This window comes from Carassius gibelio, chromosome B24 (assembly GCF_023724105.1).
Source record: "Carassius gibelio isolate Cgi1373 ecotype wild population from Czech Republic chromosome B24, carGib1.2-hapl.c, whole genome shotgun sequence".
NCBI lineage: Eukaryota > Metazoa > Chordata > Actinopteri > Cypriniformes > Cyprinidae > Carassius > Carassius gibelio.
Genome location: NC_068419.1, coordinates 15,745,831 through 15,766,768, shown reverse-complemented (window position 1 = coordinate 15,766,768; position 20,938 = coordinate 15,745,831). Strand labels below are relative to the sequence as shown.

Sequence of the window (20,938 nt, the reverse complement as noted above, 5' to 3'; positions counted from 1 at the left end):
CGGGTGATCCCACATGTGTATTCTTCTATGGTATGGCTTCCCTCATGGTAAGCCTGTGTCTTTCCCTGGCAGAGAACTCTCTGCCATCTCTGCCGCATAGTGATCTCACCCCAAGCGGGCTGAGTCTACCGCAGGGACTTGCATATGTATTAATACTCTATGGCTAGTCCACATGTGTAATTCCACATTACCTCCTAAATGCAGGATGTGGCTTCCGTAGCGTTCCCTTACTTGGGGTACGCTTTTCCCAGTGTTATCCAATATCTCACTGTATGGAACAGCAGTTCCTGTCCTGTCCTATCTTCCACCCCAACTGGTGTGGGGGGACTTGCTGGCTTTCACAGGGCATTGGAGGGGGTCAGCAATAGTGGGGTTTTCCATTTGGATACCAATTCGTCAGTCACTGACATAAGGTTGTATGTGACTGACTGAAAGGGAACATCTCGGTTATGTATGGTAACCTGGTAACCCATGCTATGCATTTGTTTTTACATTTTTGCCATTTTAAGCACTCAAAATATTTTACCAATTTAAATGAAAGAAAATCACAAAAGATAGATAAATTCAGGAGTAATGTTTTCTGTGTTTACACACATCCAAAGCCTGCCAATAGAGAGTCTATAGTCTCAGGCAGCCAGAATCAAAAGGCAGTAGAGGCGATTGTCTAGCAAGGTAGCAGAGAGGTTGTCGATTGAATTTTTAGGTGTGTTCAAATATATATCAATTTTATATTTACAGTGCCTTGCGAAAGTATTCACATCCCTTATTTTTTTCCATGTTTTATTGTTACTGCTTTAAAATAACTTTTTTTACATCAATCTACACTCCATACACCATATTGACAAAGCAAAAACAGAATTGTCACAACATAATAAAACAATAAAAAATAACTGTAAATGTAAAATACTGTAAAATAAATAATAATAGTAATAATTATGATAAAACTGAAATAAGTACATTGCATAAGTAGTCATACCCTTAACTAAATATTTAGCTGAAGCACCTTTACAGTCTCAAGACTTTTTTGTTTGACGCAACAAGTTTTTCTCCTCGCCTCTTTGCCTCACAAGCTCTGTCAGGATGGATGGGGCAGACACACATTTTCAGGTTTATCCAGAAATATTTTATTGGGTTCAAGCTCAGGTTGTCGGCCACTTAAAGACATTCAAATCAAGTCATGTCACCTTTATTTATATAGTGCTTTTAACAATACTGATTGTGATAAAGCAACTGAACAGCATTAAATTGGAAATAGTGTGTCAATAATGCAAAAAGGCAGTTCATCATTGAATTCAGTGATGTCATCATCCAGCTCAGTTCATTTCAGTATCTGTGCAATCAAGTCGACGAAATTGCTTTAAATGAAGTGTCCCCAACTAAGCAAGCCAGAGGTGACAGCGGTAAGGATCTAAAACTCCATCAGTGACAGAATGGAGGAAAAAACCTTGGGAGAAACCAGGCTCAGTCGGGGGACCAGTTCTCCTCTGACCAGACAAAACAATCAGTTCAATTCCAGGCTGCAGCAAAGTCAGATTGTGCAGAAGAATCATCTGTTTCCTGTGGTCTTGTCCTAGTGGTCGTCTGAGACAAGGTCTTTACAGGGATCTGTATCTGGGGCTCTAGGTGTCCCGGTCTCCAAAAAAAGGGGGGGCAGCTGTGGCCTAATGGTTAGAGAGCTGGACTAGTTACCAGAAGGTCGCCGGTATAAGACTCTGTGCTGGCAGGAGTTGTAGGTGGGAGGGAGTTAATGAACTGTGCTCTCTTCCACCCTCAATACCCATGGCTAAAGTGCCCTTGAGCAAGGCACTGAACCCCCAGTTGCTTCCCAGGTGCTGGATCTATAGCTGCCCACTGCTCCGGGTGTGTGTTCACTTCTTACTGTTGTGTGGGTGCACTTGGATGGGTTAAATGCAGAGCAAATTCCGAGGCTAACTTGGCAAATGTCACAACTTTCACTTTCATTTTCAGGGCTGTAGAGGTCCACCATCCAGCATCTGGGCTGGATACGTACTGGATCCGGGTGACTGCAGTGACCTTCTGATCTGGATACAGACTAGCAGAAATGACATCGAAATAAGAAAGAAACAGACTAATATTAGCGTAGATGCCATTCTTCAAACAATTTAGCAAGTACATTGGGTGTTATGGGAAGTGTTCCCGGTTTCGGTTTACCTAATTATTGCAGCCTAAAGATCCTTTAACAGATTTAGATGTTAGAAGCATATTAGTTAGCATATGTGTAAGTCAGGTTAAGGAGATTGGTCTAGATTTAAACTGCAAGAGTGTGTCTGCCTTACGAACAATGTTAGGTAGGTTATTCCAGCGTTTAGGCGCTAAATAGGAAAAGGTTCTGCCGTCTAAGGTTGATTTTGATAGTCTAGGTATTATCAATTTGCCTAAATTTTGAGAATGCATCGGACATGGAGGACTATAATGTAACAAGAGCTTGTTCAAATACTGAGGTGCTAAACCATTCAGGGCTTTAAAAGTAATAAGCAAGATTTTAAAATCTATAAAAAATTTTATAGGAAGCTAGTGCATTGTTGACAGAACCGGGGTAATATGGTTATACTTCCTGGTTCTAGTAAGAACTCTAGCTGCTGCATTTTGGACTAACTGGAGTTTGATTCTTAAGCGTGCAGAACAACAACCCAATAAAGCATGACAATAATCTAACTTTGAGGTCATAAACGCATGGATTAACATTTCTGCATTTGACATTAAGAGAATAGGCCGTAATTTAGAAATATTTTTAGATGGAAAATTGCAGTTTTACAAAGGCCAGAAACATGGATTTCTAAGGAAAGATTGCAATCAAATAGCACACTTAGGTTCCTAACTGATGAAAAAGAACTGACAGAGTAGCCATCAAGTCTTAGACAGCGTTATAGGTTATTACATGCAGAGTTATGTGAGTAAGACAAAGGAGGTTGTGGTGGACTTTAGGAAAACTCTGTTGACCACCCCACCCCCACTGACCATCGACAGCTCGACTGTGGAGATAGCAGCACTAAATTCCTGGGGGTGCAGGATCTCATGTGGACTACCAACACCATGTCACTCTCCAAGAAGGCACAACAGTGACTACAATTTCTTTATCAGCTGAAACGAGCAAGTCTCCCTCCACCCATTCTCACCACATTCTACTAGGGAATCATTGAGAGTGTGCTGTCCAGCTGTATCACCGTCTGGTATGGGAACTGTAGTGTAGCAGACCGCAAGACACTCCAGATGACAGAGAACATAGCTGCAAAGATCATCGGTGCCCCTCTCCCCTCAATCCTGGACATTTTCCTTACACAATGTTCCAGCAAAGCCAACAGTATCATGAAGGACCCCACCCATCCCTCCCACAGTCTCTTTCAGTTCCTACCGGAGCATCAGAGCCAGCTCCGCCAGACTGATCAATAGCCTTTTGCCCCAGGCTATGAGAGCCCTGAACCCCCCCCCCACACACACACACACCTCCTGTAACATGGACCATCTCACCTCTACACAAACACCCCCCCCCCCCCCCTCCCAACCTTACCACATCACAGAAAAACTGTCTGAAACTCTCTCTCTCTCTCTTTTTGTGCAATTTGAAGTGTGCTACTGACAGGTGAGTGGACCTGTACGAATGGCCTGTAGTAACACACTCTTCTATATGTGCACTAGACACTTTTCACACACACTGCTGTGTGTACATAATCCAAAAAAAAGACAGATGAGTAATATATGTGTTTACATGCTCATGCACTACAAATCATCTTGCACTGTTTCCCAGTCAGCTGCTTGACTTATGTTGTTTCTCTTTGCACATGTACAATATTATGTGAAGTATTCGTATAGTATGTATTTTTTTTACTTTATGTATAGGCAAACCTTTATATAAAGTATATTTATAGTCAAATGTATCAGTAGATTAGTTGTGTCTAGGTACAATTTTTATGTGAAGCATTTGTATAGTTTGTATTTTTTAGTTTATGTATAGGTAAATATTTTTATATAGTATATTTATAGTCAAAACCGTCAAAAGCCTGTTTTACTTTATTGTTGTATGTCTGTATTCATGCATCACCATGGTCCTGTGTGGCATGACATTTCGGTTCACTGTATGTCCACACATGTGCCAGAATGACAATAAAGCTCAACGTGACTTGGTGTGGCAAAATGTTAGCCTATGCATGATACTTTTAAAGTTTTTTTTTTTTTTTTTTATCTTGGCCTAAATACATTTTTACATATGTCATGTCATGCCATAGCATCATTAAACTAGCATCTAACAATGCACCAAAGGTTTTTTTTTTTTTTTTCTAACCTATGATTCTGTAACCATAAAGGCTGCTGTGCCCCTGAATTTAGGGGAAGTATTAAAATAATCCCGTGAATGCACTTAAAGAATACAGAATCATATCGAATCAAATTTTATTTGAAAAAAATTAATTAGAAAAAAACAGTATGTCCAGCTATAGACAGGCTCTAAAAACTGCTAGGGCAGAGCATATACACAAACTCATTGAAAATAACCAAAACAATCCAAGGTTTTTATTTAGCACAGTGGCTAAATTAACAAATTACCAGACGCCACCTGATTCAAACATTCCACCAACGTTAAATAGTAATGAATTTATGAATTTCTTCACTGATAAAATAGATAACATTAGAAATACAATAGCGAATGTAGATTCTACAGCGTCTAACACTTCAGTTTCATCCATCGCACCCAAAGATAAACTGCAGTTCTTTACAACTATAGGACAGGAAGAGCTAAATAAACTTATCACTGTATCTAAACCAACAACATGTTTATTAGATTCTGTACCCACTAAATTACTGAAAGAGTTGTTACCTGTAGCCAAAGAACTGCTTCTCAATATCATTAACTCGTCATCATCTTTAGGTCATGTCCCAAAACCATTCAAGCTGGGGGTTATCAAGCCTCTTATTAAGAAACCAAAACTAGATCCTAATGTACCGGCAAATTATAGGCCTATTTCAAATCTTCCATTTATGTCTAAAATTTTAGAAAAAGTTGTGTCTGCTCAATTGAGCACCTTCCTGCATAAAAATGATCTGTATGAAGAATGTCAGGTTTCAGGCCCCACCATAGCACAGAAACTGCACTTGTTAAAATTAAAATTACCTGCTCCTTGCGTCAGAACAAGGCTGCATCTCATTTCTAGTCTTACTTGATCTTAGTGCTGCGTTCGACATCATAGATCATGACATTAGATTACAAAACTATACAGATATTCAAGGGCAGGCTCTAAGATGGTTTAGATCCTACCTGTCCGATCGCTACCATTTTGTTTACTTAAATGGGGTGTCATCTCATTTATCATCAGTAAAATATGGAGTGCCACAAGGATCCGTCCTAGGTCCCCTTCTATTTTCAATTTACATGTTGCCCCTTGGTAATATTATTAGAAAATACGTAATTAGCTTCCACTGTTATGCTGATGATACTCAGCTATATATCTCAACGAGACCAGATGAAACTTATCAATTATCTAGGCTAACAGAGTGTGTTAAAAATGTAAAAGATTGGATTACAAATAATTTTCTCAAATTAAATTTGGATAGGACAGAGATATTAATTATTGGACCAAATAACACTACACAGAATCTTGTAGATTACAATCTGCAACTAGACGGATGTACTTTTACTTCCTCTACAGTCAGAAATCTGGGTGTTATATTAGACAGCAATTTGTCTTTTGAAAATCATATTTCCAATGTTACAAAAACTGCATTGTTCCATCTTAGAACATTGCCAAGCTACGAAACATGTTATCTGTTTCTTGTGCAGAAAAGCTAGTTCATGCATTTATGACCTCTAGACTTGACTATTGTAATGCACTTCTAGGTGGCTATCCTGCTTCGTCAATAAACAAGCTACAGGTAGTCCAAAATGCAAAAAATAGTCCTTACGAGGTCAAGAAAATATGATCATATTACCCCAATTTCACAGTCTCTGCACTGTCTACCTATTAAGTTCCGTATCAGTTATAAATTATCATTACTTACCTTTAAGGCCCTAGATGGTTTAGCTCTTGCATACCTAACTAGCCTTCTACCACGCTACAACCCATCACGCACCCTAAGGTCACAAAACGCTGGACTTTTGGTAGTTCCTAGCAAAGTCCACTAAAGGAGGTAGAGCTTTCTCACATTTGGCTCCCAAACTCTGGAATAGCCTTCCTGATAAAGTTCGGGGTTCAGACACACTCTCTCTGATTAAATCTAGATTAAAAACGCATCTCTTTCGCCAAGCATTCGAATAATGTATCTCTTAAATTGTGAGTGTAGTTGCATCTGATCAAATGTGCATTTTTATTCATTAGCTTGGGTTAAACTAATTTTACTTTGTTGGATCAGCTGCTATGCTAATGATGTCTCTATTTTGTTTCTATGTTTTGCCACGGGATTTACATCCCGTGGTAACTAGGATTTACACAAGCTCCAGTCTGGATCCAGAACACCTGAGAAGAGATGATGCTTGACCCTCAGAGGTCCTCAGATGATGCTAACCCTGAATCAACAAACAGAACTAACAAATATTGCTACAAGTGTGACTGCATCATATATTATACATTTTTAATTAATAATATTAATAATGTTCATCGTCTGGCTCACTACGTCTTGTATTAATTTTTTCTAAAAATCCTGTCATACGTGCACAAACTGACAGTCACCACCATAAGCTACTACTAAATATTTTAGAAACATAATTTTCTGTAAAGTTGCTTTGTAACGATTTGTATTGTAAAAAGCGCTATACAAATAAACTTGAATTGAATTGAATTAATTGTGAATCGAATCATTCTTAATCTGCAAAAATCGTTATTACGGTATATATTATTCATATAAAAATAATGGCTTGTAGAACAAAGATAAACCATATACAGGTATGTCTCCATTTTTCATGTTTAAACGTCTCTATCTCATTTTATTCAGCTAGGTGATAATACTTATTGATAATGATAATTTTATTGGGGATTTTCTGGAATGCCATATGATTTATGGCATTCCAGAAAATTGAAAATATAATTTCCTGATAAAAAAATATAAATAAAAAAGTAATATATATATATATATATATATATATATATATATATATATATATATATATATATATATATATATATATATATATATGTGTGTGTGTATATATATATATATATATATATATATATATATATATATGTGTGTGTGTATATATATATATATATATATATATATATATATATATTTTTTTTTTTTTTTTTATGAAACAATGAGATTGATCATTCATGATAGAAAGTGAAGTTGTGGTAGAAATCTTTCCTGGGCGGAAAAAGGATGTTTTGACAGCTATATACATAATATGTATTACTGTAGTAGGTTATTAGTACTTGTTTTATAAATGCAATGATGCCCATGATCACAGATTGCCATATGAGGACAAACTGTGCCACATTTAGTGTGTTATGCTTAGAGATGGGCATAAATACATGGGAATGTATTTAAAATACAAATGCAAAATACTGTGTAGAAAATTTTATTTAAATGCAAATACAAAATATTATGTTGAAAAATGTATTTAAATACAAATACAGTATTTTATATTTTGAAAATACACAAAATACATGTGAAATTGAAGATTCAGTGCAGGTATCCCTATTAGGCTGAAATTTATCTGGGCTTATTCTGAATGCCAAAAAGCATTTAGATGTGTGCAACTGCTTAGAAACTTTAGTTTTAATTTTATATACCTCTTCCCTTCCCCTGCCCTGTAGGAAATTAAAAAAATAAATTAAAATAAAAACTGATTTTTAACTTTTATTATGTTTTATCACCATCATTAAAATCCAATGTGACAGACTGGTGTTCTAATGTGTCATTATGAACCCAGTATGCTGTGACTCCTATGAAACTAGACACACTGGACCAGATTAAGCCATGGTACAAAGATGTTTGATAGTTTTCAACAAGTCTTTTACACTACTGAATGAAAACAGCACCCTGATAAAGAGGTTGACTGGCTCAAAGTATTTTGAGTATTTTGAAAATCCAAAAATACTCATCTTAAATGTATTTAAATACAAATTATATTAGATTTTTTTCCCCAAAGGCTTTAAAATACAAAATAGTGTTGTGTTAAAGTTTTAAATACATGTATCTGAAATACTGCCCATCCCTGGTCTGACTTTTTCTTTGGGGGGAGGTGTTTTTGGTGTTCTTCTTTTACATATAAAGTAGATCCAATAGAAAAATAATAAAGAACGCAAGCAGAGCGTTTTTATTTTTTTCTGAGAGTCGCGACCACTTACAGAATTTGCCGAATGCATTCAAATAAATTATCCGATGTTGTTAATGCAGGCACTAGAGAGCGCACGCTTCGCTCTGGATCTCCTCATAATCTCACTGCAGAAGAAGAACACGGCGGGCCGCTGCTGAAACAAAATGGCAGACGTGGTAATGGATTTACGGAGCAAGAGGCTTAATAACGGGTATGAACACCTTCGTTAAATGACAGCATCAACAACGCATTTTAGAGCTTGGATAAGGGTCTTTTAGAGAAAGGGAACTGATTCGGCCAGGGTTTTGTCGTTTTCATATCTATCTATTTTTCTGCTCGGCTAACGTTACTGTTAGCGTGCTAATGCTAAATGTTCTTATACAAGGAGCTAGTTGTCAAGGTCCAATTGTTAGAGGTGATTTTCGTTGGTTTTGTGAACTCTTTAGTTTTAAAATCATCGAACTGTGGTATAACACTCCCTGTGTGTTTAAAATTTTTATTTGGTTAACGTTAGCTTCTTAGTAAAGTACTTATTCGTCTTCATAGTCTTCAAGTGACGACCAACACGCTCGATTAATTGTATGTATACAAAATTACAAAATTCCTATGTCAGTTAGATCATAAAAGTAACCTAATTAGTCATCATAGTCCCTAAGCACATTAATATAACGTTACCTACCTAGATCCATTTTTTGTTGAGTTGTATGGTCAGTATTTGTGCCTTGTGGAGAACACTGTGTTGCCTTGGAAAAACATAAAACCTCTGAATGTTATTTGGTGCCTAAATTAGCACATAAAGAAACAATAAAAAAATGTCTGTGATGAGCAATAAAATAAAATGAAACGTGACCCTTGTTTCTTTTTACATTAGGTTTTACTGGTTGATGTTAATGTGTTTGTGTCATTGATCTTTACAGGTCAGAGGATTTAGAGAGTCCAGAGAAGAGTGGCAATGAGGATGAAAATGGTTACATGTCTGGAAATGATGAAGAGGAGGGTGAGGAAGAAGCAGAGGTGAATGGAGAGAAGCAGGACAGCGGTTCCAAACATCGCAGCAAACACAAGAAAAAGAAACACAAACACCGTAGCAAGCACAAAAAACACAGACATGCATCTGGGGAAGATAAGGACCACAAACGGAAACATAGACACAAGCATAAGAAGCACAGGCACAAAGAGGAGCCATGCTCCTCACCATCTGGGGCCATCAACAGGAGGGCTGAGGATGGATCTCCATCACTGGTCAGTGCAACCCTGGATGACAAGGCACTTCTTGAAGACCTGGAGAAACAAAGAGCACTGATTAAAGCTGAGCTGGACAACCAGCTGATGGAGGGGAAGGTTCAGTCAGGAATGGGTCTGATTCTACAAGGTTACAATTCTGGCTCAGAAAAGGATGAAGAGGAACAGGGGGCACGTAATGGGGAGCAACGTCAAAGAACCAGTGGGAGCAGAACCCGCTCCCCTAGGGACCAGAGAAGCAGGGGTGTTAGATCCAGACGGGACTCAACGGACACCAGCAAACCAAGCAGTCACTCTCTCTCTCGAGTTGGTAGGGATGCTAAACTTGAACGAATTACCAAAATTGTGAAAGAGACTGTTAAGCAGTGTAGCAAGTCCAAAGAGAAAAAACGCTCCAGGAGCAGGGACAAATCCAGGGAGCATTTGAGGAAATCCCAGTCCCCGTCTACAAGAAGACACTCTGCAGAGAGAAAGTCAGACCAGAAGGGACGTTCTGATCAGCGTTCTCCCCATATAGATGAGAAGCGGGAACAAGTTGCACAGGGATCAGACTCACGAGGACGCAAGAACTGGTCACGAGATCAACAATCTCACTCTAAAGATGTTCGGCTAGGTCGCTCGGAGAGGGTTGGAAACTCTCCGTCCAAAGACAGATCATCTGGGAAAGAGAACCGGTCTCCTCATCAACGTCGAGTTCTTAGCCCTCAATGTCAAAGAAGTTCCTCCCCTCACCATAGGGACCACCAGCCCAACCGGCCCCCATCAAATTCTGCTGACCGGAGTTCCAAAATGAGCCACTCGCCATCTAGAAACAAGTCACCAGTCAGCAGAGGACAAAGTCGCTCAAATGAGCACCGGAGAGAATCCCCCTCCAGGTACACATAAACACACCAATAAAAAATAATTAATTTAACATTTTTTCATCATTTATTTACTCTCATGTTGTTCCAAACCTCTATAACTTTTTCTGTAGCATACAGAAGATATTTTGAATAACTTTCATACAAGTCTGTAGGATCCAGTTTTATTTGGAGCATCTTTTATGTTCCACAGAAGAAAAGTCAGTCATACAGGTTTGGAAAAACATGAGGGTAAAAATTATAACAGGATTTTATTTTTTGGGTGAACTTTCACATTAAGCAGGGCTGCTCTTGGACTTTAGCTTTACCCAGTTCCGACACATCTGGACATTTCTTGTGAGTGAAGACCTTGTTTAGCTGGTTCAGGTAAGTTTAATTAGGGTTTGGGCAAAACTGCAGGACAGTGGCCCTCCAGGAACAGGTTTGGATACAGCAGCCTTCAAGCATCCCAACTAGTTCGACACGGTAAAAGGTGATCAGGGATATGAGTTTGGGGTAGGGCTATTTTTTGTTTGCTAGTAGCAAATAAGTGTTTGGGAAACTTGTTTGTATACCAACATAATTGAGGTTATCTTTGGTGACACTAGTGGCACTTTCTTGAAAGAAATCAACAGAGTGAAGTAAAAAATTATAACTAAAGATTGACCAATTTGGAGTTTTTGATGCATAGATGGATAGATATTTAAAGACATAAATATAATAAAAGGGTAAACATACAGCAGTTTAATTAATATTTTTATGGAATTATGAAATTAGAAATACTATTAAAGTACTTTGAAAATGAGTCAATATTAAAATGAATTTGATTTATTTATTTATGTTAAATGATTTAAATAAATATTAATAATATTTGATAACTTTTTGATTCTATAATCCTAATGTACTTTTTTGTGTGTGTTAAAGAATTTCTTTTTTAAGAAATTAAACAAGAATATGACCGGTCAAGTGGATACAGCAGAGCATAGTTTGAGTGGTTGCAGTGAAGTCATTTGAAAAGGCTACAAGGTTACAGTTATATTTTCATAGTTGACTGAACGGGTTGGTGGCAAAAGTGCAGTCAGAGATCAGAGTTTTTTGTTTAGCTCTAGGGGTTGTGGCGAGAGAAATCAGAGCTGTTTTTAGATATCAAGTTAAAGAACTACCCGCTCGATGGTTATTTCCCTGATTGTGCCATTGAAGGAGCCTAAAATTAGCTTTCATTTATATTGCTTGGTCTATAATGTCTTGAAACAGCCTGTCCTACATGACAATTCTGAGATTGTAGGGTCATATGCCTTTTTTAAATATTTGTAATTTTTCATCTTAATAGGTTGCAGGGCATTTATTATCACAGGTGGAGCTTAATATACCTGTGCAACATGTTTCCTGTGTGATAAACTGCTTAGCGTCAGTATAGTAGACTTAAACTAAGATTGGACTATTTAAGGTGAATTGTTGTTCTGTGCACATGCTTAAAACTGTTGGTTACAAAAATGTCCTAGAATAATTTATCTGACAAATGCTTCATGTGTCTTAGGAATCGTCATCGAGTGGATGGTGCTGGGAGATCACGAGAAACGAGTCCATCGCGGCGCAGAGTGAGCCGCTCACCACTCAGACGTCGGTCTTTATCACCACGGCGACAGTATCGCTCGTCACCCAGAAGACGAAGTAGATCACCCCTGAGACGCAGGTTAGACAGCATGAGGAATACTGCTATGAACTATGCTATGCTCATTTCGGTTAAATTTTTTTATCGGTCAATTTTACACTGGTTATCCAAACATTAACCACTTACTGATGAGAACAGAATATCAAAATAAGTATGTTCGAGATGTTTTAAAAATAGAAACAAATATTTTCATAGGTTCATTTTAACATGTGCAGGGGCAGCATGCAGAACAACAGAACCTGGATTCATCCATTGTCAAACTGTCGTGCACCTGCAGCACTTCTGAGTAGGGATGCACCATATACTGTCCACGATAACACCGGTATACATTTTAACTAGGGATGCACCGATCATGATTTTTCATGGCCGATTCAGATACCGATTTTTTACAAACAAACTGGCCGATTCCGATACCAATTTCCGATTTTTTTTTTATTTATTGTTATCTTTAAGCAACAAACAAGAAAGAAGGAAAGTGTGCATAAACAAGATGTTTATTTGGTATTTAATAGGCCAAACTGGCCTTTGGCTATTGGAAACAATAACTGCAACCATCTGAAATTAACAGCTACATTACAGACATCAGCATTTAGCTTTTGTTTTTGAATTGGGTTGAAACTACAGAGAACTGGCCTTAAATATAAAGATTAACTGTAACCATGTGAAATTAAAGGCAATAACAGCATAGTTCTACAATCCAAACAACACAATCAACACACATTCAATAAGATGTTTCTTGATCAGCATTCAGTATTTTAGTTTTTAAATTTGGTTTTAAATAAAAAAAAGATCTTTACCAGTGTCTTTATTTACAGACTAAATAAAAGTATGCTATATAAATAGATTATTCCAAAATGTTAAAATCAAATAATGTTGGTGCGAATAAAACAAAGATGCAAAGTGTTTTCATTCATCCAATAAAAAAAAAAATTAGGGTGATGATTCACATCTACATTTTTTTCACTTGAGCCAATGAAAAATAAATAACTATTCTCTCAAGTAAAAAAATATAGATGTGAATCATTACCCTAAATTTTTTTAATTGGATGAATGAAAGACTTTTTCTCAGTGCTACAGCAGGTGATTTTTAAATAAAATTGAGTCGATGTAATTTTAATGGTAAAATAAAAATAATCAACTGTCGTTTACTTCTGGCTTTTCAAACGTGTATGCAAGTTCCACTTTACAAAAAAAAAAAAAGTTTCGTCACAGTCTTGCGCTACAGCGCCACACTGGTCAAATCGCATTACTGCAGGCTCTAAATTAGGTCAAATTAAATCAAACGACTACTCAACAACAAAAATATTTGTAGACAATTTTTTTATTGTCTACAATGTCGACTAATCGTTTCAGCCTTAATAGTACTAAACAAATCGTGCTGTCAATATTTTTAAATGGGATTAATCGGGACAGACAGCAGTTTCACTATCTGCAGTGATTTCTAGTAATTATTAACACATAATGTGCATTGATTGTGCATGGATTACTATGCTGATTATGCTTTACAATAGCATTTTATTCTGGGGAATGAAACAGCATTACGTTCCCATACTCCTTGGCAGTCATATGTGACCAAACACATTAAGTGTAACTTTTAACCAATAAAATAACTCTATTTTACTCAACTCTACATTTTATCTCAGTTCTGTTTAGTTCATTTGAAGATATTATGATACTAAATAATATGCGGAATAATTATGATCGATGAATGACCATTTAAAATAAAATTTTCTAATATGCTTATTTATATTACAATAAGTATAGTATTTTCTTTTTAAATTTCGGTGCAAAGAGGCAAATTAGAGGAATTTGGTGGCCAGAAAGATAATATTCACATTTAAAGCCGTTCTTTAACCACTAGATTTTGATGTTAAAAAATGCATGTATTTAGCCCTACTCTAGTTGCTCAAAACAATATTGCTTGTCATAACTGCATATTTTTTTTTTTAGGTTTTGCTTTTTAATGTACATTTAGACATTATCAAACATTAGATTTTTTAATGTTATTATTATTATTTTTTTATGTTGCATTTAAAACTGTTTATTACTGACAAGCAAATTAGGAATTTAACCCAATAAAATAGTTTAAATTATTTTTACAAAACATAAAAATAATAGAATCAACAATGCTATGCTGCAACTCTGGTACAGCGATATGCAGTGGGATATACATATTAAAGATGTTGCATTATTTGTCTACCAGATAATACCTTAATGACAAGATTAATCTAGTGTCTTAAAATCCTGTAAAAGCTATTCAGTGAAAATGGTTTGCAGTGTTTTACAAATAACATATCCATGTATCAGTTTCATTGTTCATTGGTGGGGCATCAACCAGTAAAATGTCTTCATTATTTTCTTTGTTTGAATATCATTACACATTTTTGACTATTAATCTACAACTGCCAATTAAAAACATGGGTGTTTTGGTGTGTGCAACTCGAAAGATTCAGCCTTTCACATCAGAGCTGTAAATTTCAAATTACGGATACAAAAATTAATATAAGTTCTAGGGCTGGACGGTAAATCGAATAGTAATCAAAACCGAACCAAAACCGTTTTTTAAATCCTGTTAATACTTCCCCCTTAAATGCACAGTAGCGCGTGTGTAGCCTCATGAGCCTTCTCTCCAGTCAGTGGCATATAAGCAAAACATGGAGGTGAACGCCGGTTCAACACGCAGTGATGGTGTGCAAGCGGTGAGCCTTGCTTCTTCACTTAACTTTGTCAGTTGTATTTGTTTTTTGGTTTGGACATTCAAGGGATTAGACGATCGGATGTGTATTATATCGAGCAACCATGTTCGTGCAGCTGCATTGTGGCATGAACACTCATATAAACAGTAGCTGTGAAGATCACGCGCACAGAGGAACGCAGAAACTAGTTGTCAGCGCTGTCCTGTGATTTATTACTGAAGTAACTTAGAATCTCAAAACTTATAGCATATTTTTCTACTTTTAAAGGAACTGGGCTAGGGCTACACAACGTTTAAGCATCGACTTTTAGTTTCTGTACCCGAAATTTTGTTTAGTTGTATTCATTTTTGATATTGCTAATTGATTTGTTTGTTCCTGTCTTATTACTGACCATTTACTTGTCTTTAACACTTTAATATTTGAAATTTTATTAATGTAGTTGTTTTTGCAATGGTATTTTTTTTTAAAGCATAGGCAAAATCCTTTTGGCAGTGTTTTGTAGGCTGCTGATTTTTACTCATGTTATTCAGCTGCAACAGAATGCTTTGTAAAAAGACAATACATGTTTGACATCTAAATGTTTGACAATTTTTTATTTTTTATGTTGGATTTTTTTTTAATCTTATTGGAATAGAAACTAGGAATCGATAAGAATCGGAATCGATAAGCAGAAGCAGAATCAGAATCGATAAAATTAAAACGATACCCAACCCTAGTAAGAAATGTTACGAACATAGATAAAATAACTGCTGATAGTGAGCTATGATGCCAGATCACTGATATCTCACCTTTAATAGTCAATCATATTTACAGTACAAACCTTGTCCGTGAACTATGAGGGCAAAAAACAAAACAGAAAAAATAATCATTCATTAATCGCAATCAAGGTAAAATGTTCAATTCGTCGAGTTTTTGATATAACGGCCATAATCGTCCAGCCCTAATAAGTTCTCACATTCATATTTTCAACCTCTTAAGTTTAGCTACTGATTTACCTCCATAGTGAGGCACCAGTGTGATCGAACAGCTGAGACACAAAAATAAATAAAAATAAAACCTTATTGGAGTAAGATATAATCCGCAAAAGTGTTTACTTTTATTTGTGCACACTCACAATTAAAAACAGAAGATTTGTGCTCTTGTAAAATAAAGGCAAGGCAAGTTTATTTATATAGCACATTTTGTACACAATGGTAATTCAAAGTGCTTTACATAAAGGTAAAAAAAAATCATGAAGAGAAATAATCACAAAAATAAAACAAGCAATTTAAAAACGTTGAAAATGATTAAAAAATTTACTTAATGTTTAAAAATAGAAAATTATTTTACATAAAATACAGTGCAATATATAAAATATAGTGTAGTCAGTTCAGACATCCCATAGTGCTCATTTAATAAATGCACAGCTAAACAGATGAGTTTTGAGACTAGATTTAAAAGTGGCTAATGTTTTAGCACATCTTATCTCTTCTGGAGGCTGGTTCCAACTGCGGGCAGCATAATAACTAAAAGCAGATTCCCCTTGTTTTGTGTGAATCCTTGGTTTTTCTAACTGACTTGATCCTAATGATCTGAGTGGTCTGTTTATATTCAGTGAGCATATCTGCATTGTGTTATTGTATGTATTTTGGTCCTAGGTCATTGAGTGACCTTATAGACAAGTAAAAGTACTTTAAAATCAATCCTAAATGTATATGGAAGCCAGTGTAAGGACCTGAGGACTGGTGTGATATGTTCAGATTTTCTGGGTCTTGTCAGAATCCCGGCTGCAGTGTTTCTGGATGAGCTGCAGCTGTCTAATGGTCTTCTTGGGAAGGCCGGTGAGAAGTCCATTACAATAGTCCACCCTGCTGGCGATAAAGGCATGAACTAGTTTCTCCAAGTCTTGACTGGAAACTAAACATCTAATTCTTGCAATGTTTTTAAATGATAGTATGCTGATTTAGTTACTGCTTTGTAGGGATGCACCGGTTGACCGGCCATAAATCGGAACCGGACGGTTTTTGCTTAAAATACGCGATCGGCAATCGGCCGGTTTTTGGTCTCTTTTTTTTCGCCCAATTTTTCCCGGAAGTTCGCTCGCGTGCACAGACTACAGTAGACCGTGAAGAGATGTTCAGCTCAACTTCTCACGTGTTGGATGAGAAACGAAACGGACTAAACTGTGACAAAACTGATTATTATTATTAATTTTTTTTTTTAATTAGGACTTGCATACACGTTTGAAAAGCCAGAAATAAACGTCAGTTCTGAATTAGGATGATTATTTTTTTTATTTTACCTTAAAATTACATAGACTTAATTTAATTTAAAAATCACCTGCTGTAGTACACTGAAAAAAAAGTTTCATACATTTTAGGGTAATGATTCACATCTATATATATATATATATATATATATATATATATATATATATATATATATATATATATATATAATATATATTTTTTTTTTTACTTGAGACAATAAGTTATTTACTTTTCACTGGCTCAAGTAAAAAAATATAGATGTGAATCATTACCCTAATTTTTTTTTATTGGATGAATGAAACACTTCGCATCTTTGTTTTATTCGCGCCAACATTATTTGATTTTAACATTTTGGAAAATGTATTTATATAGCATACTTTTATTTAGTCTCACTGGTAAAGAGCTTTTTTTTTTAAACCAAATTTAAAAACTAAAATACTGAATGCTGATTAAGAAACATCTTATTGAATGTGTGTTGATTGTGTCGTTTGGACTGTAGAACTATGCAGTTATTGCCTTTAATTTCACATGGTTACAGTTAATCTTTAAATTTAAGGCCAGTTCTCTGTAGTTTCAACCCAATTCAAAAACAAAAGCTAAATGCTGATGTCTGTAACATCTATGTTTGTATTGAATGTAGGCTACTTTGTATTGAATGTAGGCTACTTATTGTGCAGTAACTGCCTTTAATTTCAGATGGTTACGGTTATTGTTTTCAATAGCCAAAAGCAAGTTTGGCCTATTAAATGCCAAATATCTTGTTTATGCATACTTTCCTTCTTTCTTGTTTGTTGCTTAAAAGATAAAAAAATAAATAAATCGGAAATCGGTATCGAAATCGGCCAGTTTGCTTGTAAAAAAATCGGTATCGGAATTGGCCATGAAAAATCATGATCGGTGCATCCCTACTGCTTTGACATGACTACTGAAATTAGGGTCTGTCTCCAGAATCACTCCAAGATTCCTGACTTGATTTTTGGTTGTTTGACCCCTAGTGTCAAGGTATGCATTCACCTTGAGAACATCATCTTTGTTTTTAAATGCAATGTCTTCAATGCATTGTTTTTTCCTTGTTTAACCGAAGAAAGTTATGGCATATCCAGCTGTTAATTTCATCAATGCGTTGGCAGATGGAGTCAATGGGGCTGTAGTCATTTTGCAATAAGGCTAGGTAAATCTGGGTATCATCAGCATAGCTGTGATCGGCAATTTGAATCTTTCTCATTATTTGACTTAGTGGGAGCATATACAGGCTAAACAAGAGCGGTGCTAGAATCGAGCCTTGTGGTAGAGGTCTTCACGGGTCCAAATATTCTTGCCCGAACCCGACAGAGACCCGTAATGTACTACACCGAACCGACCCGGACCCGTCTATTATTTCAAAAGCTGGACCCGGACCCGTGTAGATCCGAGAAATGCCTACCCGGACCCGACCCGGACCCGTATATTACTTGAAATCTGGACCCGAACCCGCCGGGAAGACACAGACCCGACTGGACCCGACGTTGACATATTCCACCTTAAATTGCTATTACAAGTCAATAAACCTGTTGCGAAGAATACAGCTTTTTGTCTTACCTAATTTAAAGAGCCGTGGTCTCTCTTCCTTGTACCTGACTGCCTGTGATGCATTACAATCCTCCGTCAAGAAAGTTATTCATGTTATTCCTCTCGTTATTCCAAGTCCAAGCTGAATCCACTCATTATTTCAGCTTCAGTAGTCCACTTGATGTCACGGTGACGGATGACAAATGCTACTGTGCACATGTACATTCTGACTCGAGTTAATTCGCATAATAACTTACACTGTTTGCCTTTTGAACTATAATAACGATCGCTCGTGCAATGCCATGGCCGCTGACATTATTTATTTACTATCATCTGATCTCTGTCTGTGCTCTCTTCTCAGCATCGAGTCTGAATCTGAACCACTAAAACTTTAAGATTAAACGGTTCATTTATAATATTATAAAAATGGGAGAAAATGTAAAACGCGGTTTGGCGGTCGAAGTGTCCCTCACTGCTTGCCATAGAAACATGACTGCACATGCGTGCTAGCTTTATCAACCTAAAATGCCTTAGCGCAATTTGAGCGTAATAGAAAACATTCATGTGACAGTTCACCTCAGATTGTGTTGCTGATTTGAAATATATTAAACATGAGTGTGTCAAGTCTGCAAGCATTACCGTGTGTGCACTAGTATTAACTCTTGAGTCTGCGAGCGAGAGAGAGAGAGAGAGAGAGAGAGAGAGAGAGATCACTGTTTTTGGCTCACTCTTTTCTTTTCCTAATTTTACAAGTTACAAGTTGCAAGTTACAAAAAACACAAGCAGTCTTTGATAACGGCCGGATGTTCTCCGAGTCCGATGACTCCGATCGGCGATCGCACGGGTATTACACACAATGTTAAACAGACCAGGGACCCGAGGTAATAGATTCGGACCCGACCCGGACCCGGCTGATGATTTAAAATATAGACCTGAACCCGTACGGGTCCCGGGTCGGGTCCGGGGTCGACGGGTCTCGGGTGCACTGTGAAGACCTCTACCTTGTGGGACTCTGCATGTCATGGATGTCCACTTAGACTTATGCTCTCCTATACTCACATAATAACTTCTCCCTTCTAAGTATGACCCTAACCAATTGAGTACCATCCCAGAAAGCCAGACCCAGTTTTCCAGTCACTGTAGAAGTATGTTATGATCAATACTGTCAAATGCAGCACTGAGATCTAGTAATACCAGCACTGATATTTTGCAAGAATCAGAATTTAAGCAAATATAATTTATTATCTTAATTAGTGCTGTCTCGGTAGTGTGAAGCGGGAAACCATATTGAAAATTGTCCAGGTATCCATTTGAGTTTAGTCTCTTAACAGTAGCATAAAGAGTGTGAGTGTTGTTTAAGTTATTATTTATAAGGTTTGAGAAGAATATTTGTCAAGCTGTGGCTAGTCTTTATAGATGTTAAAGTGAATTTCTAATTTTGTCTTTTCATACTCTGTACTGCTGTTGATTTTCTCCAAGATGATTTGTGTCTGTTTGTTTTCTTATTGAATATTATTGGAGCAATATCATCAATTACATTCTAAACTTTTGAGTTAAAGGAATCAAGGAGAAGATCAACAGGGTCTATAGAAATGTTTTGTTAAAGATAAAGCCTCCATAAATAACACACTAGAGTGTTCTCGTTAATGCATCTCTTTCTGACAGAGAAAGATCTAGATTCAGTGGTAGCAGAGATTAAATATCAAAGAAAATACAGAAGTGATCAGATAGTGCTACGTCCTTAATAACAATGGATAAAATGTTTAGACCCCTACTGATGATTAAATCTGTGTGTCCACTAGGGTTGGGTACCGAAACCCGGTGCCAATAGAGCACTGGTACCTATGGAAGCGGTATTAGTGTTGTCACGGTACCAAAATGTCCTTATTCGGTACCGATACCAGTGAAAATCCACGGTTCTCGGTACCAAAGCAAAACACAAAAATTCTGCTACTTTAAAAAAAAAAAAAAAAAAAAACTTTTTAGCACTAAAAATAAAACGAATGCCATTCTTTATACTTATTTACAATTGTGTTTAAAGTTTTTCTACAAGTTATATAATTATGAAAAACAGTAAACAAGTTTCACCCAAATTTAATTTGTCTTTTAATTTATGAAATTTTGAAATCTTGTGATTTATTTCTTTAAAAAATAAAGTTTTATAAATTTTCTCAACAGTAGTAGCAATATCACATACATTTTACTAAATAATAGTAATATTTCTAGCACAATGCCTTTATGTAAAAATTTACTTTTTGGCCTAATGTATGCATATTTGTCATTTTAACTGAACTTAAGACTGGTGGTGATGCTTAAGATTAGAGGCCGACGATATGTATTTTTGGGGGCCGATGCCGATATTAACTCGAAAATAGCCGATTTATAAGCCGATATTTTGATTTTGAAAATAAACTGGATATTAGACCCAT

The 20,938-nt window shown here is 36.4% G+C and overlaps 1 protein-coding gene across 1 annotated transcript in view; it reads left to right on the top strand.

The window, feature by feature from the left end:
* Positions 1–8,321: 8,321 nt before the first annotated feature.
* Positions 8,322–20,938, top strand: part of prpf4bb (pre-mRNA processing factor 4Bb) — a 47,219-nt gene continuing 34,602 nt past the window's right edge. The window contains exons 1-3 of the mRNA XM_052596687.1: positions 8,322–8,474; positions 9,181–10,380; positions 11,882–12,037. Coding sequence (XP_052452647.1) covers positions 8,428–8,474; positions 9,181–10,380; positions 11,882–12,037 — 1,403 coding nt within the window. The 5' untranslated portion in view covers positions 8,322–8,427. The remainder of the gene's footprint in view (positions 8,475–9,180; positions 10,381–11,881; positions 12,038–20,938) is intronic.